This window comes from Aulonocara sp. 'chitande type north' Nkhata Bay, unplaced genomic scaffold, assembly GCF_057382095.1.
Source record: "Aulonocara sp. 'chitande type north' Nkhata Bay isolate Kocher_YH1m ecotype deep benthic unplaced genomic scaffold, A_spYH_male_GT1.1 unmapped_scaffold_19, whole genome shotgun sequence".
NCBI classification, from domain to species: domain Eukaryota; kingdom Metazoa; phylum Chordata; class Actinopteri; order Cichliformes; family Cichlidae; genus Aulonocara; species Aulonocara sp. 'chitande type north' Nkhata Bay.
The window spans coordinates 24,645-50,000 of record NW_028234351.1 but is presented as its reverse complement, the minus strand read 5'-3'; the positions used below and the strand labels follow the sequence as shown (position 1 = coordinate 50,000).

The 25,356-nt window shown below is 44.9% G+C and overlaps 2 protein-coding genes across 5 annotated transcripts in view; one reads left to right on the top strand and one right to left on the bottom strand.

Annotated features, from left to right (window-relative positions):
• The window catches only part of LOC147300689 (acyl-coenzyme A thioesterase 11-like), a 7,969-nt gene extending 2,841 nt beyond the window's left edge, over positions 1 to 5,128 (top strand). For 2 of the 3 annotated variants that reach the window (XM_086284921.1, XM_086284923.1), the window contains 8 exons: positions 1 to 16; positions 934 to 989; positions 1,102 to 1,168; positions 1,930 to 2,013; positions 2,086 to 2,219; positions 4,125 to 4,292; positions 4,366 to 4,492; positions 4,565 to 5,128. The exon at positions 1 to 16 is cut by the window's left edge and continues 123 nt beyond it. In XM_086284921.1, the coding sequence (XP_086141047.1) occupies positions 1 to 16; positions 934 to 989; positions 1,102 to 1,168; positions 1,930 to 2,013; positions 2,086 to 2,219; positions 4,125 to 4,292; positions 4,366 to 4,492; positions 4,565 to 4,693 (781 nt within the window). In that variant the 3' untranslated portion in view covers positions 4,694 to 5,128. The remainder of the gene's footprint in view (positions 17 to 933; positions 990 to 1,101; positions 1,169 to 1,929; positions 2,014 to 2,085; positions 2,220 to 4,124; positions 4,293 to 4,365; positions 4,493 to 4,564) is intronic. The other variant, XM_086284924.1, reaches the window with a different exon arrangement.
• LOC147300688 (protein FAM151A-like) lies at positions 3,739 to 23,832 on the bottom strand. Of its 2 annotated transcripts, XM_086284919.1 has the most exons (13): positions 23,167 to 23,832; positions 22,852 to 23,009; positions 10,408 to 10,548; positions 10,153 to 10,302; positions 9,921 to 10,083; positions 9,568 to 9,625; positions 8,187 to 8,276; positions 7,957 to 8,033; positions 7,700 to 7,836; positions 7,285 to 7,431; positions 6,445 to 6,551; positions 6,190 to 6,369; positions 3,739 to 5,805 (listed from the first exon to the last, which is right to left on the bottom strand). In XM_086284919.1, exons 1-13 carry the CDS (start codon positions 23,229 to 23,231, stop codon positions 5,509 to 5,511), a joined length of 1,770 nt encoding a protein of 589 aa, XP_086141045.1. In that variant the 5' UTR covers positions 23,232 to 23,832; the 3' UTR covers positions 3,739 to 5,508. The 2 variants fall into 2 exon arrangements, with proteins under 2 accessions (XP_086141045.1, XP_086141046.1); XM_086284920.1 differs by lacking the exon at positions 23,167 to 23,832 and having other exon boundaries at positions 10,408 to 10,836; positions 22,852 to 22,971.
• Between the last annotated feature and the right edge of the window lie 1,524 nt (positions 23,833 to 25,356).

Here is a 25,356-nt window from a genome sequence, read left to right as displayed (position 1 = left end):
ACGACCTGAACCCCTGGTGAGTTAAACTAACGCTCACAAACGGCTCGTTAGCGTGCTGCATCCATAAAGTGTCTGGATGTGACGCGGCTGTCTGTGATTGGCTAATACTGACTGAAAGACATGAAATCTGCTTCAGAATTTGTGGTATGAAACCGCACTCTGATTGGCTAACAAGGTGTCAGCTATGAACGTTTCACAGCCAGACTCCTGATAACAGCTGATCTTCACCCAAGGTGAGCTCAGAGGCAGCGGTGGGTGACATCAGTGTAGCTGGGTCCGCCTTTTGCACCGCCCGTGGTGCTGATGGATGGATGACTGCGCAGCAGGAAACATGGCCTCTGCGTGCGTTTTCCTTCCTTTGTTTCTGGTGGAAGCGTCACAGCGTCCGTGGCTCACAGGCCTGAGCACGTCCACATGCCCCGTCACTGTGAACGCTGTTATTATGAACTCCATTCAAATGTTGAAATCATGTAAATACAGCATTACTATGATTGTTCCACATTATACACCTGCAGGAAAGCTCGGTCAGGGGAGTGTGTGCTGGTGGGGTTAAAGTGTGGAGCAGTAGATTGACAGGATAATGTTGGTGTCAGCTTCATTCACGCTTCATCTGTGGTGAAGCAGCTTGTGGAGATCGTCCTGTAGGATAAAACACGAGTGTCATAAAGAAGGTGCAGAAACACTCGATTAACCATTAAGCCGTGACGGCTGAGCAGCGATCAGAGCTTCACATCATGTTATCGGTCATAAATCCGTCTGATGGAGCGGCCTCGCTGTAGTCGTGGGTCGTTATCAGCATGAACAAACACCGAGTAATAACACTCCACTCAGTTTGTGCCACAGATCGGTGTACTGGTCATAAACTGGTGCTGGGAATCTGCCCGCTGTGTTACACACTGGTGCCCTCTGCCTGTGTGTCCGTCTCATTTACAGGAAGGACAAAGGAGGTTTCAGGAGGCAACGGCCAGGAAAAAGATCAGGCTGGACAGGTACATGTCTCCAAACAGCCCCTAATGCACCGTCTCTGCAGCTACATCAGCGTTTGTTGTGCAGCTTTGTGCACAGTGCCATCATCCTGATGCAGCATTCCTCTGTGTTTAGGAAGTACATCATTTCCCGCACGCAGGGGGAGGTGCCTCTGTCTGTTCCCTGGGATCCCACCAACCAGGTGAGGAGAAGCTCCACGCCGTCACCTGTACTGCTCACGTTAGTCCTCGTGGACTCACGGGAGAGAAACTTTCTTTATATACATGTGTGTATTACTGTATTACAAATAAGACAACTTGGCACCTTGTTACTAGCAGCTTGTCACAAACACATCATTAGTTCTCATTTCTGCAGCTGAATCTACCGGACATACGGGACATAAAACAGTATTTTTGCACCAATAAGGTGATTTCCACAGCTGCTCGTCAGCTGATGATGATCCTGTCACAGCCTGTGCTTGAGCTGGACACAGTAAACCTTTAATAGTTTTCTCAGCTGAGTCTCTTCACCCACATCAGCGTCTCAGCTGTGTGTCGGTGCTGCGTCGTCACGACTTGTGGGACGTGATTTCTGTTTCTTTCTTAAAGGATGTTCAGTGATTTGTTCCACTGCAGTTTGTATGATCTGACCGAGCAGACCTCAGCGTGTTCATGTCGTCCCACTTAGCTCCAAACCTGAGCCACAGTCAGACTCCCGCCGTGCCTGCAGACTGATTTAGTCGACTGAACCTCTGACAGGCCGACGTGTCGCACCGCTGTGCTTCACCTTCACTGCAGATGAGAAATAGTGCTGCAGCAGTTTGTCTTCATTTTGCACCCTTAATACTTACACTGTTAGACGGCGCTGATTCATATATAATAAGTAGTATTTGAATGGCGGGAGGCGGCCTGCTAACGCTGAGCTCTGGAGATGAGTTTGTGGTTCCTGTGTTTGTGCTTCCAGGTGTATCTGAGCTTTAACAACGTCTCAGCTCTGAAGATGCTGGCAGCCAGAAGCAGCTGGCGCCTGAGCTGTGAGAAGGACCAGGTATGTGCGTCTCACTAATGAGCTGTTTGTTTGTGTGAGTCTGCCCATCGGCGCTTTATGTTGTGTTCACAGGTTCAGCTTTACACCCTGGAGCAGAAGTCCATGCTGAGTTTCAAGATTGAATGTGAGGTGGACGTTCCTGCTCACAGAGCCTTTGATTTACTCGCCGAGCTGAGCAACAGGCCGAGCTGGGACTCGCATTACAAGTAAGACTCTGGGACTCGTCTGTTTGCCCGTTGCTACGAGTCAAGTTCAGCGGTTTCTGTGCGCGGCCTGTTTCGACTCGCTGCCTCGGTATTGTTCTCCGATTCCAATGATGGACTTTTCTGAGGTTCAGGGTTAAAAATAAGCGACGTGTGGTTTAGGTTCATGCTGCTCACTTTGCACTGAGGCTGACATGTTAAGGTTAAAGTGACATTAGCTGTGAGGGCCTGTCTGTCTCTTTATTCTCACGTTTACATAAAAGGGGAACGGTGGCTCTCCCCCAGCCGAGCCAGCCTGCAGATGAAGCTCATCCTAGCTGCTTAGATTTGCAGCCTTACGCTTTGCATTGATCTCATGACCAGCAGGTGGTGGAAAGAACGTGGTGAGCAGCTCTTGAACCCAAACTCCCCTCGTCTGTGGAGGAGGCGGAGCTTTGTCTCCGATGCCGTCAACACCGTGGGCCTGTGCTGGTGGAGCAGACCACTGTGGGAAATCCCAGTTTTAAAACAATAACTGGATGTTGTGGATCGGTCACTGAGGTATCGCAGTGCTCAGCTTCCCCTGGAAAGTTATTTTTCACAGAGCTGAAAAGGAGGCGTTAACTCACTGTTGAGAAGATCTGGGCCCCCATTCCATCCTGGCTGTGGGACACCGGACCAGATCTTCACCCTCACAGGACGTCTGGAGAGAGGTTTATAAGTGCTCTGTAGACTCGGACAACCAGGTACCAGGACGGCGTCTGTGGGGTGTATCGCAGCGGTCCATTTAGAAATGGAGTGAAAGCTGTGGCTGCTCCTCAGTAGGAGGACTCGAGGGTGTGTGACCGATCCTGTGTGTGATATTCACGAACAGGATCTCTAAGTGTAGCTGATGTGAGGAGGGCAGCTTCCTTGTTTTTGCAGATGATGCAGTCCTGTTGGCTTCATCACAGTCTGACCCTTAATAAGGACTGGATGGATGGTTCAGAGGCCGTGGTTCTCCGGTGGAACGTCGCGGCAGGAGTCTGCCCCAAGCGAGGGTTTTTAATACGTTGGATTGTAAGGTGGAGCACGAGCTGTTTATGCAGTGATGTGGAGTTTAGATTTACAACTCCATCTAATATGCTATCATTGCATCAGGCCGGGGAGTTTGCATGTTCCCCCCGCGTCCCTCTGGGTTCCCCCCGCGTCTCCCTGGGTTCGCCCCGCGTTCCCCTGGGTTCCCCTGCGTCCCCCTGGGTTCCCCCGCGTCCCCCTGGGTTCGCCCCGCGTCCCTCTGGGTTCCCCCCGCGTCCCCCTGGGTTCCCCCCGCGTCCCTCTGGGTTCCCCCCGCGTTCCCCTGGGTTCCCCCCGCGTCTCCCTGGGTTCCCCCTGCGTCCCCCTGGGTTCCCCCTGCGTTCCCCCTGCGTCCCCCTGGGTTCCCCCTGCGTCCCCCTGGGTTCCCCCCGCGTCCCCCTGGGTTCCCCCCGCGTCCCCCTGCGTCCCCCTGGGTTCCCCCTGGGTTCCCCCTGGGTTCCCCCTGCGTCCCCCCTGGGTTCCCCCCTGTCCTCCAGCTTCCTCCACAGTCCAAGACATGCAGTTAGTGGGTTGGGTTAACTGGAAACTCTCGTGTTTAGCCCTGCGACCGACTGGCGACCTGTCCAGTGTGTACCCTGCCTCTAAGACGGCTAGGATAGGCTCCACCCCCTGCGACCCTGAGAAGGATAAGCAGCAGAGATGGGTGGAGATCTGGGTGATGTCATCACCAAGCCCTTTGTTATGTAGTTTTCCCCTTCAGTGTCCCTATGCACGAGCTCCACCCCTCAGCTGGTGAAGCACAGAAGCAGCTGTTTGCCTCTGCGTGGATACCTGTGGAGTGAACTGCAGCTTAGTCTTTAAACAGTGCTGCCAGTCCCCTTTTTAACAGTGTGTATGTGTTTCCTCAAACAGGAAGTGCGAGCTGATTCAGCTGGTCGACAACGATGACTTCATATATCGTGTGGTGACTCCATCGGTGCGTCATGGCGCGATGGGATCTCCCACTGCAGCCAATCAGGCAAAAGGGATTCTCCAGGACTTCATCCTGTTGGCCTCCAAAAGGAAGCCATGTGGCAGCGGGTCAGTAGAGCCAGATCCATCCACCTGTGTCCTGCAGGGTTTCCTGATGCGTTCCCTTTCTGTTTTCCTTCAGAGACCCGTATGTCATCGCCCTGCGCTCCGTGTCCCTGCCCACTCACCCTCCCACTGAAGGCTATAACAGAGGAGAGGTTCTGTGTGCTGGATTCACCATACTGGAGACCAAAGACAACAAGTCCCTGGTGAGAAAAGCAGCAGTCGTACATGTGCTCTTATCACAGCTGGCTGTTATTAGTATGTTGTCTTTCTTTCAGATCAGCTACTTTAACCAGGCGTCTCCGGAGGTCCTTCCCTACATCTCCACAGATATTGCCGGCCTGTCCTCCTCTTTCTACCACACCTTCTGCTCCTGCAGCCAGTACTTGACCAGGAACAGACTGTGACAGTGGCAGCAGCCTGTCCGAGGCTCTCCTCAGCACCAGACGCTACTGTGGGGACAGCCTGCTTGGTTTATGTGGCGGGAAGACTTTATGATCATTTCATGGATTGATACAAAGGTCAGCAGTAACAATCGACGTGTTAAGTGAGTAAAATCAGCCGCTGTGTCAGTGACTGAGCTGCTGTTCATGTTTGTAGGTTAAAGGTACATGACTGTAACAGCTGTACAGGTGTGGGCTTGTACTTAATGCAGGTTCATTTTAACACTATAACTGTTTGCTGCAGTTCAACATGACGTGCTGGTTTAAAACATGAATATTCACTTTTTCCACTGAACTACAATAAAGTGCTGTGTTGTATTTTTCCTTGTTTTAATCGAGTGATGGATGATTTTCTTTGTTGTAAACGTTCAAAAATCAGCATTAAAAGTACCAAGTGAGCCTCTGAGAGCACTGATGCCACCTGTGACACTTTAAAGACACATTTATGGATGCAAATAATGCAGTGCTGCAGTCAGTAAGAGAGGCGGGCTGCATGTGAAATGTTAGCTGCAGCAGGAGAGTGTTTCATACGTGTTCAGCTGCTGCTGAATCACAAACCTCGGACAGGCTCACACAGGCTAAGAGGCTAATTCTGGTTTTGGACTTGGTTCCTTTAATAGAATTTATTATGAATTTTATAATAATCATTGAATCATATATATACAGTATAATGATGTTAACTTCAGCAACCCAAAGCAGCAGCATTTATATACACACTGAGACTCTGTGGTGACTATAAAAGCACATTTAAACCTGCTCTCAGCCCACACGTGCTCTGATCACTGAGGTAGAATATACAGGCTTCTGCTTGCTCTGCCTGCACGCTGTGCACGGAGCTCCTTCACCACAGTGACAGCTGCACCACCTTTCTTTGTGTCCACCTCAATTATAAAGTCGTATTTGTCCATCATTCCCAGTAAAGCATAAAGCTGCTCCTGCCCCGTGGGCAGCGAGGCTGCATTCAGGTGTAGAGCCACCCTCTGTGACACCGCCGCTGGGATCCGAGGAGGCCATCTGTGCTCAGCCAGGACTACAGTGACGTATGGAAACAGGCGCTCGACTGTGGACACAAAGACCTGGAGCAAAGAGAAGGACGACTATGAAACAGCCTAAAATGACACGTTTCCATCGTCTAACTGGATCGGCACTGGACATTGTTGGAGTGAACTTGAGCTTGGCTGACCAAGCCTGAGCAGCTAAAAAGCCTTCATGACGAACAGAGGATTGCATTTGCTTGGGGACCGTCTGACAAACATGCAGCTTATACAACTGTTCTCTCTGTGGGGGTGTGATAGTTTCCCAGCCAGGGTGGACCCTCGAGGAGGCTCCAACATTTACACCTGCTCGATTCTAGTTGGATGGATTTCCAGCCAGGTGTGTTAAACGTGACATGCGTCTGCTCTGTTCTTTATTAACGTATTGTCTGCAGACACTGCTTCGGGGGGATCAGATGTGCTTACTGCTGTGCTGTCGCTGCTCTGTAAGCCCTCCATGCTGATCCACACAGGCCTGTGGAGCTCGTCGGCCCCGTAGGCTGACTGCAGCAGGTTAAGAGAAGCCTCCAGCAGCTGCTGACTCTGGACCCTCAGGTAAATTCCCCAGGAGGTATCAGCAGCCTGCCCAAGGGTCTGAATAACATCCTGAGAACACACACATGATTGGCCTTAATAAAAATGTAACCTGGCTGGTGGTTGGCTGGTGATCTACAGATATACCTGCAGTGTGAGGAGCTCTGAGCTCCTTCCAGAACCTTCTAGCAGAAGGACTCCAGGTCGACTGCTGTCAGAGGTCACACGAACGACCAGCATCCCGCTGCCCCCACCTGTTAGTGAAACAGAGTATCAGTGTGACTTTAAGGTGGTGCGACAGCAGCATGTGCAGGTTTACAGTTTGACATCATCAGGATGAACAGCTGATCTGTGACATGCTGCATTATCATGAGGTGATGAGGAGACCGCAGCTGTGAAGGGACGGACAGGCTGTGACCACGACTGATACTCAAAGGGCCAAATGTTAGCCGCACCTCTGCAGCAGTCACTTCCCCGTTGTCCAACACGCCGCCTCGGTCCACTGCGGCTTCAAACACTGATTTCTGATCAAGCAGCTGTGCTCTGTATTCTCTGCTCAGCACAGCTGTGAACACTTCTGGCGCTTTCATTTCTACCAAAACAACAGATAGTTTGCGTTTTTCACAATTGTTACTGTAACGGTCAAAATCCCAGGACATCAGCTTTTCTGCCACCAAGAGTCACTAAGAACATCATCCTGATGACCGATGTGAACGAAAGGTTCAGCTGCCACATGACTTCAGTGCATACAGCAAGTTCACTTTAAAAATACCTTGAGAAAAAACTCACGAGGGATCTCTGAATGCTTCGTGGCACAAATGAGGCAGTTTCTTGGTGTTTCTGGCGACAGTGCCCCGCTGTCATTCATGATGTTACCACCAGATGTCGCTAGCATATGTAAAGTACAACTTTGAGAGCGTGCTTTGCCCGGGCGTTTCAGTCTGGCCCGTTAAAATCAGGTTATAAACCCTGAGGTGTAAAACCTGCCTGAAAGCTGACGGAGCAGGGAGGCCCGGCCGGTGACGGGGAGCAAAGGCACAGCCAGGCGGTTCATGAGGTCTGAGCTGTAACCTGGGTGGAGAAACTCCATCAGATCTCCTCCAGGATAGAACCTCCTCACGCTGTCCTGCTTACCTGTGAACACACACAATGAACCAGGAAGAACTAAACAGAAGCAAACTCTTCATCTCAGAAGAAGCTTAAACAAATGCACACAATGAGCAGAAGGTTCAGTTTCCAATGATTTTTCATGTAGTTTTCTAATAATGTTTTTCTTTAGTCTTCAACAACAGTCAGAACTCACTGAAAACAAATCTGTTGATTTGAATAAATCACACACACACAATTATTATTTTACCCAAACATAGTCTGTGTAAGTCTGCTCCATATGAACGCTCCTCACCTACAGCCTGCTTAAATTCTGACAGCGTGGGTTCATATATGTCATAGTAGACTTGCCACGGGTGGGTGTTGTCACGGACAAACAGCAGGTCGCTGACGCTGGGGTTAACAGAGCCCTGCCACAAAGTCAGGCTGAACCTAGACACAAAACATGACAGTCAGTCTGTGGCGCTCATGGGCAGCGAGCAGCCCCCAGTTACTGGTTTGATTAGCAGATTTCCAGTCATTGCCATAGTAAACGTGGAAGTTATCTGTTACCGTGGTGACTGGTTGAGGAGCCAGCTCAGGTGCTGCCAGCCGCTGCGAACCAGCATGGCGTGGACTGGGAACGTCACCTAAGAGACGAAACGTTGACCAGTCAGCTCTGCCGTTCTCCGACACCTCAGAGCGTTCTCATCCCAGCACGCAACACGCCGACGATTTGTCCCAGGCGTGTTGGGATGGGAGCGTGTTGAACTGGGACCACTGAAACCTGGATTCACACTTACCCTTTGAGGTACGTCTTTGATCATGTTGTACATTTCTTCCACCGTGGCTCTGGAGTAGGTTTCGTTTGTGAGCTGGTGAATATAGAGGACCTAAAGAAATAAAGCACATACAGCTGTTATTCAGTCAAAAATATAAACCATGTGTTTACCATCTCCACTGTGGAGGCCAGGCCTCCATCACTCTCCATGATGGGATGGCATGTTGCTGCAGGATGCTGTGGTAGCCATGCTGGGTCAGTGTGCCTTCAGTTTAAAGAAATCTCCACCAGTGTCACCAGTAAAGCCCCCCACACCAGCAAACCATCAACCCCATGCTTCACAGTGGGAACCGTGCATGTAGAGACCATCGTTCACAAAGTGGAACCAAAGTTCTCCAATTTGGACTCATCTTGTGTTTCTTGGCCCAAACAAATCTCTGCTTGTTGCTTTTCCTTAGTCGTGGTTTCTCAGCAGCTATTTGACCATAAAGGCCTGATTTGTACAGTCTCTACTCTACTCAGATGTGTCTCTACTCTGTGTGACATCTATCTGGGCTCTAATCTGAGCTGCTGTTAACTTGTGATTTCTGAGGCTGGTGACTCGGATGATTGTATCCTCAGCAGCAGAGGGACTCCTGGTCTTCCTTTCCTGGGGCGTCCTCATGTCAGACAGTTTCATCGTAGTCTTGATGGTTTTTCTGACTGCACTTGGGGACACATTCAAAGTTTCCGACTGACTGACCTTCAGCTCTTACAGTAATGATGGGCTGTTGTTTCTCTTTACTTAGCTCATTGGTTGTTGCCATAATATGAATTTCAACAGTTGTCAAATAGGTTGGTACACAGCTAACAGCCCTGACTTCTGCACAACACGACTGATGGTCCCAACACCACCAATGAACCCTGACAGGCTCACCTGTGAGGTGAAACCATCTCAGGTGACGACATCATGAAGCTGAGAGAAGGCCGCAGCTCTGTCAACAAAACAAAGGGCGGCTACTCACAGGACTCTAAATGTATTTTAGAGTTATCATTGTTTTCTTTGCTACATAATTCCATATATCTTGCTTTGATGTCTTCAGTATCTACAGTGTAGAAAGTAGTAGAAATAAAGAGAACCATGAAATGAGAAGGTGTCCAAACTCTTGATGGGTGATGCATGTCAACATTAATTCAACTGTCTTTAATTTTAGGGATCACAGGAACATAAAAGCTGTTTTGTCTACTTTAGCTCAAAGGATCTTTTTGAAGCTCAAAGTTCTTCTTCCAGCTTTGAATTCTCTCATAAATGTCAGTTCAGGATTCCTTGAGTCTCTTCCTGTTTCTGACAGGAACATTCCCAGAACCTCGTCACATGCCTGGTATAATGGTTCAATGGGGTTCTTACTGCGAGCGTGCCATACCTTCCACCCAGGAGACAAAGTCACATCTGGAAACTTGTCCTGAATGAGTTCCAAAAACCTGAAAAAAGAGGGAGACATAAACATGGACTGATTCTTACGTAGCACTTTCCTGCTCTCCCAAGTCTCCACACCACACTCACCCAGTCACTTTCTTCTAAGCTTTTTAGTGCTTCCTAACTACATTCGTGCTGAGATCGGAGAGCGACCTGGGGCTAGTATCATGCCCAGGGACACTTGGCATGCAGACTGGAGGATCCAGGGATCGAACCACCAACCTCCCGATCAGTCTTTAGATGTTAGACATTTTCCCTTCCTAATTCTGAACTCTGTCCAAGGGTCTGTGTCCGGTCTACCTGCTTCCATTGACTGGAGCTACAAAGCTTGGGACGTTGGGGCCTCTGAGGATGTCTGCATTCAGCCACACAGGTCTGTTTATTCCCTTGTTGCTTTCCTTTTGTTTAAGCAGGTCCAGTGACAAACCCACTGATTCCAGAGCCTTAAAGTCCAACTTGATGCCTGCAAACGAACACGCCTTTAAAAACTGTGATCAGATGGACTTTCTGTGGAAACAGTTCTGATCTGTACCTTTTCCAGAAGCCAGTACAGCATCTAACCATTCGTCGAGAGTGTTGTCACTATATATGTCGGGAGGGTGTGCCATGATCGGCACTGGCTTTTCATCAGGGGTCCCATAACCCATGAGAGTGACGTCAGCTTCCAAGATCATGGTGTCACCTGGAAAGATGACAGGAGGCGGTGCTTGTTTTGTCTGTACCTGACTGTAGGTTCAGGCACCGACACCATCAAATAATGCAGTGTTGTCTGTGTGAGTGTTTTTACCCATGAGCGCTTTGTACATGTCCTCCTTGCTGTTGGCTCGGTGAAACCACGTAGCCAAAAGGCCGTCCGCTTCACTGATGTTCCCCGTCTGCACCAAGTACTCCAGCATGTCTCCACCAGAGAACGAGGCAGAAGACGGAGCTGAGGAACACGATTGGACAGCAAGACAGTGACGGAGTCATAGGTACGTAGTCCCTGTCACAGCAGAACTGGGAGCTTTCAGCTAAAACAGCCGACGGTGTGTTTGGGGAGGCTGCTCTTTGTTGGGAGAGCAGCTTGTTTAAAGTTCATTCATTTCTTCAGCTTAAAGATTCTGTCAGCTGAAGCGAGACAGATGGGATTTGGCTTTTAAAGAAGGTTGCAGATACTCATGAAGGCAAGGCAAGTTTATTTGTATAGCACAATTCAACAACAAGGTGATTCAAAGTGCTTTACAGAGACATTAGAAACAAGAACAAATAAAAAGCATGATTTAAAATTGATTAAAACAAGCAAATAAACTAACAAACAAACAAACAAAACAGATAAAATCAAAACAGATAAAATCAAAACAGATAAAATCAAAACAGATAAAATCAGTAGTTAAATGTTAGTTTTGAAATTTAAGCTTAAAGTGTGGATTTGGTGCTTTATTCAAATGCAGCTGAGAACAGGTGAGTCTTCAACCTGGATTTAAATAAACTGAGTGTTTCAGCTGATCTGAGGCTTTCTGGGAGTTTGTTCCAGATATAAGGAGCATAAAAGCTGAATGCAGCTTCTCCGTGTCTGGTTCTGACTCTGAATGCTTTTTTCTTAGTGTCTTTTTTAAAGAAGCTACTGTCACATATTACTCAAAGAGACCAAGGTCTAACAGCACAAAACACATCGTGTAACATTATCTTTGTTACACATTTCATGTCAGTTGATTCAAAAGTCACACAGTTCAAAGCAGCCGTGTACTTTTTGTCCACATGACTATGGTCCTGTCATAAGACCAGAAGCCAAATGATGAGCACTCATGCATCATGGCATTGCAATGAGCTGCAGTATGATATCAAATGAACTTTGATCACTGTAATCACTGATTTTAGCAGCAGCAATATAAAGTTGTGATGCTGACACAGCGAGTATTTAAGTGTTACGTTTGGAGAAGGCACACTGCTGGAGGCTGCAGCACCCTGTGAAACCCTGCAACACTGTGGGCTGTTTCACCTGTGCAAAGACATCTTACTGTCGCTGTACACTCAGGTGAACTCTACATGCAGTAGGTATGTATTGTTGAAATCTCCCAATTCTTTGAATCTTTGGGCTGAAGGAAGGACAATACTCGGTGTATAAATGCTCAATCAACAATCATTTATTTCCATACAATTCAACAGTCAGAGCATTACAACGTCCGGACGGGAGAGATGCCTGCAGAGGGTCAGGCACATGTCTCAAAATGGTGACGGGTTGCTCAGCTTTTTATAGTCTCTAGTGGCCCCCAGCTAGTCGTAAAAGCCAAAACATCACATTTTTTCTCTGTTACAGCGCCTAAGTTATGACCTCGGCAGTTGTTTCTCTGCTTTCTGTAAGGTGGGGGTGTGGAATGTGGTCTGTCTATCTCCCCTGTCTTTAGACACAGAGTCTCCTGCTTACAACCTTCTCTTCATGATTCAACAATTAAGCATGTCAAGAAAACAGTGTAACACATTCCCAGCAGATCAAGGATACAGAGTGATGCACATTTATCTAATGAACTAATATGTGAATATGTTCTGTTAACTCAAAAGTATAATGAGAACTAAACTACATACAGCTCACACACTCTATATTAAAGGGTATAATGTGATCTACAGCAGTATTCTAATTCACCTACTTTGATTACATATATAAGGTAACATATAATAACAGAATAATCTAATAATTCCCCCTTTTGATCTCTGAAAGAGATCACTTATAACATGCACTCCAGGGTCGCAAGGTCCAGGTTTTCTTGATCCTGAGGCCCTCTGTCCCCCTTTAACGGGTGGACCATATGTGGGATGACCTCTGTGTTCACGCAGTTCAGATGCAAGCAAAGTTAGATTTACAACCATAACAGCAGTTACAGATGACTCTCCCATCACTCCCCAATTCTCCCACAGCTTTATTTTGGTGCTCCAGTTTTCCACTCCCATTTTAATGCCCCCTTATACCTTTCAAATGTACTTAGACTAGAACCTCTGTCTAAGGAGCTTTTAACCTTTATTTCTATTGCTGCAGCTACCAGTGTCTTCCAGTTGGGTGATTCTCAGCTTCTTTCTTCGACCTCCGGGGTTAGACCACCCTTTAGTCATTGCACAGTTCTGGGGATTATTCTGCCCCGATTTCAAACAAGGATCTGTGTGTTTTGGGGTCACCGGCGTGTCCCCCTTTTTGCCAAGAGCCTCTCGAACCTCGTTGGTCTGGTGTTCCTGGTTTTCGCCAACCCCTTCATGGTTATTGCTGTGTTTGTGGGATCCATCTTCTCCAGGAGCCCAAACGTCATGACACTTGACCCCAGTTGCTGTCTCGGCTGTCCCTACATCTGTCTCTGCTGTGAAGGGTCCTCACATCTCCGTGTCCCCGTCTGGTGTCTCTTCCTTTCTCTGCAAGAGACAGAAAACCAAAACACCTCTCTCCCTAGCCTTGATAATCTAATATTGTTATCCATTGTTGTTCTAATGATTCAAATTTGGTTTAAAATATTATGTTCAGGACTTATTCTAATCATAATCTATGTGTGTGTAAAAGAAATCAAAAATTAGTGAACCCTTTCTAAGTCTAACACATTATAAGCTTAAGTTTTACCATAGCTAAATTATTAAACACAGAAATAACGTCATAAGATGTTCATAAAACCATTGTTTGATGTTCGGACTCAACTCCCCCTTTTTGACACACTCCCATGTGTCAGTTCATTGGAGCTAGACAATTAAAAGAGAAGGTTGGTGACATCATATCTCAGAAAGTATCAGAAATTCTTCTCTCGAGTACCGTTGCTCCAGCCTTGTCATCCCTGAGGATCTTCGATCCCGAAAATGTCCCTTCTCCTCATGTAATAAAGTCTGTCATCCTTCCATGCCCTGGTAACTGGTCCATCCAGAGCTGTAACATTTTGAAATGTACATACAACAAGCCAAACCACACCTTGGTCACACCAACCCTTTTCTGCCCCGAAGATGTCCAATGCCATCCTAGTATGGACTGTCAAAAGTGGCTTTAACGCTGACTATCCTGACAATCCATTTTATAACGTTTCCTGGTCAGATTTGCCAATCTCTGCACCAGGGTTTTAAACGTTTCGCCATTTTCATTAGGTTTTATTTTTTATTTAGTTTCGACTCCAGATTTTCAATTTTTTGCCAGTTGTAATTAGTTTTTACCAATTCTTTGCTAGTTTAGTCTAGTTTTTATTTCCTGAAAATCCTTAGTTTCAATTTAGTTTTATTTGTGTTTTGCAAAAATTAAGTGTAACAAAATCTCAGTTCCATCATATCAGTCATGCTCTTCTGGTTATCCTTGGGTGTTGAGACTAATAACTATTAACTCTTGCCGCACCGAGTGGTCCTAATTTTGGTTCAAGTGAATTGATAACCTTTTGAAGGCGATTGTTTCACACCTTTATTTAGATGTCCCAGTCCTGTTATCTCGGGATACATCACGCTGCCTTATCTGGGGTTAGCTGTTTTCTTGGGATGCGAGTTAAGTGGGTGAGCTCTTCAAAGAGGGGGAGTGTGCTCCCCCTGATGAGGTCTTCTAGGTAAGCTAGGTTAACCTTCTTGTGTGAGCTTTTCAAGTGCACTTTTAAGGTTTGTGGGATTTTTTTTTTTTTTTTTTATAAATGTCCCTCATGACCCCCTGATGACCCAGTAATTCATTTTTGCACACTGTAGTACACATTTAGTTTTTGCTTGTAGCTCTCATACTCTACTTGCCACTCCTCTAAGTCCTGATGTTTCTTAGAGAGGACAACAGTACCTTTAAAATTATGTCACATGTGTGGGGGTGTGGCCTTGCCAATTGTTTTTCCCACCTTTTCAAAATGGCTGGCGTGCCCACAAGCACATTTTATGGAAGAAAGAAAGGTAAGCTTGATATTTACAATTAAAATGTTTTGTTAAACTCAGATTTTTATTTTATTCAAAAAATAAACATCTGGTAAATAATTTCAGGGGTCTTTAAGAATTAGGCTCATTTACTTTCACAGGGAACATGACTAATTTATTAATGTGTGCTCTACACATTGGGACTTTATATTTATATTTATTTCACTTTTTCCTAATACCCAACTTTTGACCAAGGCGGAGAGAATTCTTAACACAATTATTGAGGGAGATTCAAACATAGATTTTTCAAAATATGAGAGGGTCAGGACCCACTAGAAGCCACACAAAGATTATCGAGATGCAGTGGCAGATGTAATAGAGAAAGACACAGGGCCACCTGAAATCTGTCATCCTATCTGGTGCAAAACCAACATGTAGTAGAATCTGGAATTTTGATTTTGAGTTAAAAATAAAATATGGGTAAAATGCAGAAATGTTTTCCAGTAAAGTAAAAAATAAGAGTCGCAATTATAGTTGAATCCATAACACCTAATTGTTTCTACGAGATCACGTCGTTGCTGAAAGTTATCAGTGATCTCAATGTGTGAAAGGAACTCACAGTATCTGGGGTTCAAGCTCCTCTTAGCTGAGAAACCTGGGACAAACATGTGAACAAGACCTGAATAATACCAGTAATGAAGACTTCTCTCCAAAGATCAATAAAAGGAAGCCCCAATCTGATGAGAGTCTAGCAAAATATGGTTCACTCCACTTGCCTGAAATGGTTAGCAGTCCAAGGCATTTCAGTTGTAGAATGATTGGGTACAACAATGAAACAGATGTGAGATGAGGGAAGTGCCAAATGTTCCTTTGTGTCTCCAAATAAAATCAGTACTTCCTCAGATATCCTAAATAAATTGACTTTTGTGAAATAGACAGTTCAGTGCCATCACTTATTCCTAAACCAATAGTTTACAGCTAGTGAAGTGTCAGTGACTTCTGGGTTGGTCCCTGATCTTCATCTTATGAGATTGTTATTTTAATAACACTTGATTCATTTAAAAGAAAAAAGAAAAAAAAGAAAAAAGAAAAAACGAAAATATTTTCTCCCTGTTTTTTCTTATTCTCTGGGTCTCAGGAGGACATTATGTCCCTCTCCACTACAAGACTCTTGTTATGTCTACAAAACAGTCATATTAAAATCATCCTCAATTCTATTCTGGCGCTGTCTCCCGACTTTTCCTGACCTGATTCTGCGCGTGGATGAAGCAGCAACACAGACGACTCGACTAACGTACTACCTTAATTTCACTATAGCAGGGCACGCACACATCAATGCAACCAAACACATTTTGCTATAAATCTAGTTAATTTTAGTTAGTTTTGTGAACATTCAGTACAGTTTTAGTTAGTATTTCTTTTTTTTTTTTTTTTATTACCGTTAACGCAAATTTTTCCACTTCTACTTTTCGTTATTTCATTTGTTGTCTTTAATAATAATAATCTTCTCTGCACCCTTGAATAAACATCATTAACATGATCAACCTTTTGCTGCTTGTTATTTCACCATCTTATTGAATCAAATACTTCATGCTTATGTGGTTTACGACATTATATTTATCTAAATCTCCACTTTGTGTCTAAATGTTTGAAGAATTTTTGAGGGTCAAATTTTGAGAATTTGACCATAAGTGAAAGTTATGGCGTTATCACCCCCTTTGGGGATTACCTTTTTCCAGTTTTGATGATATTCCTCCCCGTTCTTTATTTTTGCAAGTACCCCTCTTCGGTGGCGAGAAACTGTTGGTGTGATCAAGCGGGTGCTGTAAAAACAAAAGCTCAGGACAGAACAGTCACCAGTCATGTACTTCATTCAAAATTTTGCATATGTTTTATTCCATATTGATCCTCTGAGTGTAATGGTACATTTTAATTTGAATTTATCCAAACTAAACACAATATTTTCTTTATTTACTTTGCTCTTGTTCTTTTGCAGTACCACATCCTATCAAATGTCCCTGTCGATTATATTCTACATTTAATAACTTACTATTTCAAGTGAGAACCTAAATCATGTGGACCAATGTTTATTATTGCATATCTCTATTCTGAATGTGGCCAGTCATTCATAGGTATTGTTCAATTTTGGCGATTTTCCTCTATAAAATTTAATTGACTTTTTACAGTGGCCTGCTGTGGTTAATAGTAACATATTCCAGTCATGAGTGATATCAATAGTTATCTCCACTGTAGCATTTGGCATTCCCAATAATATAACATGATACCTTAATCAAAACACAGCTAATATAGCACAGTTTTCTTGACGCAAACATCGGTAACTCAAAATCAGCAACCACAGTGTTAAGTCTGCAGTTCATACTTATGTGAAGCTACAGTCTCCTCCTCCAGTCTCTCTTATCCTCCTGCTCCTGAAAAAACAAAACAAAACAAAGCGAAGCATCCACCCTTCTCTTGTCGGCTGGGTGAATTGTTTATTGGCATTTACTAATCCTAAAGTGGGTGCAGTCATTGTCTCAGTATCAAGTCAGTCAAAACTTTTAGTCGTCAGTCCATCACAGTCCATTCACATGCATACCTCCATACACATTCATACCAGATGTTGCTGATAATGGAGTCTCCCGCGCAACCTATTCGAGCCTTCATCACCAGCAAGATGACGTCATCATTTTAAAGGAAAACAATTCCTTGTTGTTTTTTGGGCCGGATTGACTCGGTGCAATCCTTTTAGACTCAGAACTTCTCAGTGTTCCCTATAAGTGAATTTCTCCCAAGCCAATTACAATCATGGAGAAGCACACTTTGCAACTGTTTACAGTAATAATATTTTATAGCGCTTTAAATTTCAATCTTTCAGGCCTGGTTTAAAGAGCTGATTGTTAAATCATGAACTCACAAAATATCACCATATCACCACCGGTGGATCACACCTCTCAGATGTTTTTTCTCCAGTGCACTGTAACAAAAACGAAAACAGACATAACCAACAAAATACTACTAAAATAACACAAACTAGGGCCCGTTGCAGACATGTCCAAGCATAAAACTATCCCTCTCTCGCTTACGAGAAAGAACACAAGCCAAAGCTCACTGATAAAATCAAGCTAGCGCTAAACAAAACCAAACAATCAACCAGAAATTCACAGGAACATTTTGCTTCCTGCCGGGACAATATTGTGTGGGAATGAGAAGCTCAGGTGCCGTAACACCTTTTGTTCCTCCTTGAATTAAAACTCAATCACAGAAAATGCCGTACTCCGACCTAAAACTTACACTATTAATTCATCATTTTCACTCTGTGCCACTGTTCCTCCTCAGTGCTGTGTGAAGCACAGCAAAGAATTCAGTCAAGGCCTTGAGCCATAAACAGACATCACGCACAGACATTGTTTTCATAACCAAACTATTTTAGACCTTATTCCTAAAATCTACATAAATGCCCTCTGGGTGACATATAACACATTCTAAGTATTTAATGGTAATCAATGGCTCCTCATAAAAATTATGCATTGGGATGTTTGTGTGCAGCATTTTGCATATCAGCATAAGCAAAGCATTCTTCATTGCATCAGCGTGTATGTGTGTGTGCGTGTGGATCACTCTTCATTGCACAAGCGTGTGCATGTGTATGTGTGTGCATCACTTCTCAGTGAATCAACATTCCCGTGTGTGTGTGTGTGTGTGTGTGTGTGTGTGTGTGTGTGTGTGTGTGTGTGTGTGTCATTTCTCACTCACTCAACGAGTGCACGTGTTCATGTGTGTATTTCACTTCATTCTGAATCTGTGTGTTTGGAGACGTGTGTGTGTGTGTGTGTGTGTGTTCATCACTTCCCTGTTCTGGTGTTCTGGGTAAACCACGGCCTGAAGCGTGCCCTGGGGTCCTGCCCCCCTCCTTTTCAGTCTGTTTGCGACCATTGCTGCTGCTGCTGCTCAAAATTCAGTCCGTCCTGGTTCTGACCCCAATTGGGGCAGTCCTTTCTCCAGTGTCCATGCTCACCGCAGGTGAAACCTGCATCTTCTTCTGTGTTTTTGTCCATTCTGAGGTGCCTTCTGTCCTCAGTTACTCCTCTTGTCTCGGTCACGCCCTTTTTCGCCACCCGATCATCCGTGTTGGTCCATCACTGTCCTGCACAGTGTGAATGCAAAGTTATCAAGGTCAGCATTCTTTCGCTCGGCCTTACTTTTCATTCGGGCTTGGCGGGCGTCTCGTCACAGCTCTGTCAGCTGACGCAGTCTGGGAATTTTTCCCCCGTGTAGTGAAACGGGCCTTAGGTTTAGTGCTCTCCGTCTCGGCTGCATGAGATCACATTCCTGCAGGTCTGTTGACATTCTCAGGTCGTTGTTGTGGGTCCAGCTGTTGCAGCATTTGGTCAGTGTCACGTATGGGGGAGAGCAGGAGTCCAGTCAGCCTCGGCTTTCAGGGCCGGCAAAGCAGCCTGTAATTAAATATATATAGAAAAAACAAAAACAAAACAAAAAAAACAAAAACAAAAACAAACGAACAGGAAAATGATGTTGTGTTGGCTGTGTTATTCAGAGGGGAGACAACGGGGCCAGGCCCTGTGTCAGCCTTCTCTCCCCCTTTTTTTTTGTTTTTTTCTCTCCCGATATAATCAACTCCTAACCCACCAAGTTGACAGGACAACACCGGTATATGTTAAAATTCTTAAGATCATGTTTAAAGGCCCAAAAAAGGAACTTTCTTTCATTCAGTAATCACTTTTATTAATCAATCAACAGAAAACATGTCACAATTTGAATCTTTTAACCACTAAATTTGTTGTGTCTTGCCTGTTTGGTTAGACCAGTGTTCCTTTTTTTTTTTTTTGTTAAATTGTTGTCCTGCAACCCAGAGGGTTTCTTTGTCAGTAATGTATAGACTTCATCATTTAAGTATGTTAATTTTTCTTTAACCTTGCTGGAAAATCTTCACGTGTTCATGAGTGTAAGCTGTTTCTTCATTGCGTGTATGTGCATTTGTATAAAAGCAGGTTAATTTTATCTTTTCTCAAACTAGGCGTTACCTTAAAAGGAGCCTTTCTCTCAGATTTCTCTGCTTGTGTGTGTTTTTGTTTCACCTTTTTGTTGTGATGCTCCGGACGCCTTCCCAACCTCCACAAGTCCGTTGGCCCCAATTTTATGTGTTAAAACTTCTCTTAATTTCTCCTCTAATTCTCTCCTCGCTGCTGTCTTTTTCACAGCTGCTGATTCGTGCTGGGTGTGGTTCCCATTACCTATAATTTTGCTTCGGCCGCTGTGCTTGTGGGGGCAGTTGGTCCAGGTCCGCAGCTTCCTGTATTAACACACTAAGAGATTTATTTAATTTCATTTTCATCACTGTTAAACCGATAAGCAGGCAACACGCCTACCTTGACAGCGTAAACTGTACGCCAGTCTCCCCACACATTCCTCTCTGTACTCCTCCATAATTCTCCACTGCACACCTCTTACTATCTCTCCTTTTTATTTTTATTACACCACAGAGTAATACACCCAATTATGCCCGTCTATCTCCATGTGGCTCCAAATTCCCTCTTTATTTTAATTTCACACTCGTCAGGGGACAGGCACACAACAATTTCAACCACTGAAACGAGGAATTTAACCTTTTTATTTCTTTACTAATCTAGACTCAACGTTTGTTCGCAAAATGTGTCTTGTTCTAGTCCGGAATAAATGTGAACCCGTGATTACACGGCCGTTCCAGTGTTATTCCCGTAGCTATGCGGGGGCCCTCACCTCCCCAAGTCACCACCTCGGCACCCGGACGACGCCGGTCCTGCCCGCGCGTCCACGAACAGGAGGGTCGCCACTCCATAGGCAAAATGTTCCACAGGTACACTAGGCATCAACCTTTGATCCTAAAATGTGTATTTGCTCTAATGTCCTCCTATTCAAACACATCAACCGTCACTGTCACTGTGTTCAGACTTCACACACACAAAAAGCACACTCAGCGCGCGCCTCACACACAGCCAGAGCGCGCCTTACACACACAGCGCGTTACACCATCAGTGTGACACACAGAGAGCGCCTCTCATCAGCAGAAATTTGCACAGAAACCTCTGAGCTCAACTATTAGATCTTCTTAAAGCACACTGCACCATAGACCAAAATACCCCTTTCTCTGCGCTTATGACCGCCACAACGGGGCAAAGTCGCATCATAAAAGTGATGCTTGCATCCCCGAAGTTATACCCGACATCATAAACCAGGTTTTGCTATGTACTAAATTTTTACTTTGTATTATGACCGCAGCCCTTTATACTCGACTGACGCCACAAACCACCGTCAAGCCTCTGTTCAATGTACTAAAATTAGCACCAACCACTACTGCACTTCACGGCCGCACCACCGGAACACGCCGTATCATAAACCAAACCTACGGACGTGTTTCGCTCTCGCGTTGCCAGCGTTCAACCGCACCGTGAAGCCAGCATCTGCTTTTCCTTAAATCAACTTCTATTTCATAGCCGGCAAAAGCCAGGACGTAACCGACACCATAAACAAGATAAACAAACCTCGACTTCAATGTACTGAACTAATGGCCGCGTCTTCAGAATAAATTCTAATGTATTATTGCTACAGAAGCCAGTATTAGACAAAATTAAATGTGGAAGGTAAAGTGGCTGCATCTAGTCCAACGTAGTATGTTATTAGTATCTCGGTAGAAGCAGTTTATTTAACACACTGGAATTCAGCCTCAACTTATGTTGTTAGTATCTTGTGCCAAAAACCAGACACCGACAAATTTACTGTGAAAACACATGTGACTCAGCGAACAGATTAATTTGGAAAGCCCAATATGCACATTTGGTATTTATAATACAACAGGCTGTGCTTACCTTTTTATTTTTGGACCGGTCCTCTGTTCACCTCGCCGACGGGAGAGATGCTACCAGAGGGTCAGGCACATGTCTCAAAATGGTGACGGGTTGCTCAGCTTTTTATAGTCTCTAGTGGCCCCCAGCTAGTCGTAAAAGCCAAAACATCACATTTTTTCTCTGTTACAGCGCCTAAGTTATGACCTCGGCAGTTGTTTCTCTGCTTTCTGTAAGGTGGGGGTGTGGAATGTGGTCTATCTATCTCCCCTGTCTTTAGACATAGAGTCTCCTGCTTACAACCTTCTCTTCATGATTCAACAATTAAGCATGTCAAGAAAACAGTGTAACACATTCCCAGCAGATCAAGGATACAGAGTGATGCACATTTATCTAATGAACTAATATGTGAATATGTTCTGTTAACTCAAAAGTATAATGAGAACTAAACTACATACAGCTCACACACTCTATATTAAAGGGTATAATGTGATCTACAGCAGTATTCTAATTCAACTACTTTGATTACATATATAAGGTAACATATAATAACAGAATAATCTAATAGTATGTCACAACACTGCCAGTCGTGCACTTTGAGCTTCCATTCGACTTTCAGAACCACGGCTAAGCCTACAGTCTGTGTTTGGCCTTATTAGACAGACACGGTGAAGAGGAAGGAGGGGGACACACGCAGCAAAGGGCCGCAGGTCGGACTCAAACCGTGCTGCACGTGGTCGCCTGCTCATCCAACTAAAGCAGCGCCCTGGTCTTTACAGTGAAACGTGGTGATGATTAGGTTAGGTAAAAGCAGTAATGTCACAGTTTACTGATGGTGTACATGACAGCAGTTAAAAAATCCTGAACTGAAACATTTGGAAGAACTATGGTGCAAACAGAAAACAAGAAACAAAGCTTTGGCACGTCTGCTCAGATTTGACTGTTGTTCAGATCCATCCATCCATCCGTCCATTTGCTTCCGCTTATCCTTTTCAGGGTCGCGGGGGGCGCTGGAGCCTATCCCACCTGTCATAGGGCGAGAGGCGGGGTACACCCTGGACAGGTCGCCAGTCTGTCGCAGGGCCAACACACAGGGACAGACAACCATTCACACTCACATTCACTCGCACATTCAAACCTAGTGGCAATTTGTATTATCCAATTAACCTATCCCCACAAGCTGCATGTCTTTGGACGGTGGGAGGAAGCCGGAGTACCCGGAGGGAACCCACGCAAACACGGGGAGAACATGCAAACTCTGCACAGAAAGACCCCGGCCTGATGGTGGAATTGAACTCAGGACCTTCTTGCTGTGCGGCAACCACCGTGCCACCGTGCTGCTCAGATCCAATGCAGAGAAAATGCTTTGAAGGCCACAGGTGCTGCAACCAGCTCCAGCTGGACTCTGATATTATTGCAGTTGTATATAATACAGTATATAAGTACAAAGTACTGTGAAATGTACCTCTGGTGATGAGTAATAAATACATTTACTCAGGTATGTTTCATCATCTGGATCATAAACAAAGTTGCATCATTGTTTTATCATATAAATCGTACATATTGTAAAAATGTACCTGGCGTCTTAGTGAGCAGCACAACAGGTACAACGATGACAGTCAGCAGCACGATGAGCACAACAGCCACAGACGACATTATCAGCAGTCGTTTGGGCAGCACGCCACGCTTCTTTGGGCCTCGCTCCACTCGCTGGTCGTCAGCCTCGGGCTCCATCCTGTGGGGATACACGATTAATGCTCGTCGGTCTATTCTGTGTTAGAAGCAGCATTTCAGCATGTTGTAGAGGTTTACCTGACCTCACACATGCATGTCTCACAAGTGTACATGCTGCTTCATCCATTTTATTAAAGAGCAACTGATTTGTCTCCAACCTGTTTTGCTTTCCTTCTGATCCTCCAGCAGTTCGTTCATCTCTCCTTTTGTCCTCTCCTGCCATTCTCACACGTCTCCTGTCTAGGTTCAAATGTCTAAGAAGTCGGAGACCTCAGGGAGCGCTCGCTCTTCTTTTATACGATCCTTTATCTCAGGTGCAGAGAACAGTTTTCCTTCTGATAAGGCGCACACACTCTTCAGTGTCCACTTGCTGCCTGACGAGCTGTGAAGCTCTTCTGTTATGTAATCTTCACTGTTCTGGGATTACAACACACCTTGTAACAAATCTCCCTCTACATATTTTGTCCGTGTTTGGAAGAATTGTGCATTACTCCACAGTGCCACACGGAAACATGGGAGGGATTATGGCATGAACATTTTCACATTTCTACAAACATGTTACTTCCCACAGGTTCGTGTGTCAGCCATCTGTCTCATAGTTACAGCACTGGTTCCCAAACTTTTTCTGCTGCGCCCCCTTTGTTTTACAAGAAAAATGTTTGCAAATACAAGTAATCTGCAATAAATTACAGGCAGTAAGAAAATAAACTACTAACTCTTTTACGCTGCGTCCGCACCTACACGGGTGTTTCTGAACACGCAGCTGTTTCGTCCACGTAAACGGCGTTTTCACAGAAAACTGGGATTTTTTAAAACCCTTTGTGTTTACGTGTGGACGAGGAATACAGAGTTTGTCACGCAACGTCAAAGGTATGCGCCTTTTTTCACGTCACGCTGTGGCCACGTTATTGTTTACATGAGATGAATGGCAGAATGGCAGATAGAGACGAAATACTGTTAATCTGACTGTCTGCAGGTTTACACGCAGTTACTGTCCCTCTGTTTACAAAGGCAGAGACGTCACGGTGTCATTATTTTACTGTAGTTGGTTTCTCCTGTGTAATAATGTTCAACATTGCATCAATACATTTTTTTTGTTACTGGGAGTTGGCACCCTGTTAGTGAGGTTGCTTAAGCTAAGTACTCTTTAAAATGCCAGAATAGGGAGGATGGAGCAGGTTTAAGTTTATTAGATTGATCAGTGTTGCTGAACTATGAAATATTTTTTGCATACAGGTCTAACAGAATAGCTTTAGTGTTGTTGGTTATTTAAACTTGAGTATGAACTTATACAAAATGCAGCAAGATATTAAAAAACAGTTTTATTGATTAAAAACACTATATCGGATTCATATCAGTATCGGCAGATATCCAAATTTATGATATCGGTATCGGACATAAAAAGTGGTATCGTGCCATCTCTAGTCACTATTGGCGACTCCAATAGGGTTACCTGTCAACTGTGGTGTATGTATGTATGTATGTATGGTGAAAGTCCCTCTTTTTGCTCCTCCCCTCACCTGTGGATGGACGGTGCTGTTACCGTGGTGACAGCTTGGATGTGTTTCAGTCCTGCCTGGTTATCACTGCAGGAATCTTTCACATTTATTACAGGTAATAACTCTGATTTTTCTGTGTGTTATGAACTAAATGTATCCTGATACTCACAGAGATGGATGAGCAGAGGTCACATGATGAAGAACAAACATGGAGTCTTTGATTGATTTAGATATTTATTGATGAATGCAAACAAACCTGACACTGAACCATCGTCCAGCAGAACAAACCTGATCACATGACCTGCTGACCCAAACAGTGCAAAGCTCCATGGCAACAACAACAAACAGCCTCACATATGTTAACAGAGGCTGTTAGAAGCACAGAGTCTTTACAGTCTTTCTCCTGTTTGGACACAGATCTCTGCACATCTTCATCACAGTTACTCACAGACGTGCAGAGTGTGTGGATATCAAAGCTAAGTTTCCACCATGTTTGTAGTCTGTACTGGGACTCATGGAGCATCTCTCTATGAGCACTCAGTGCTTTAAACAGTGAGTCCCAGTTTAACCAGCAGCCTTCACACCACACATCACACAGACATGGAAACTTCAAACCTCAGACTGAAGACACCATCAGAAATAAACAGATTGTGATGAAGATGAAGAACTGGAACAGTTTGCTGTGGTTTCTTCTGTTCCTGTCAGAAATAAGAGTCTGGCAGCACTTTGCTCTCCTTCCACATGTTTAAGGAGGAAGTGAAGAAGAGCGAGTGAGTCGTCTTCCTCTGTGGGCCCAACATCAGGCAGCAGCCACGGATTTTTAAAAACCCAGCACACTGCTTCAGAAAC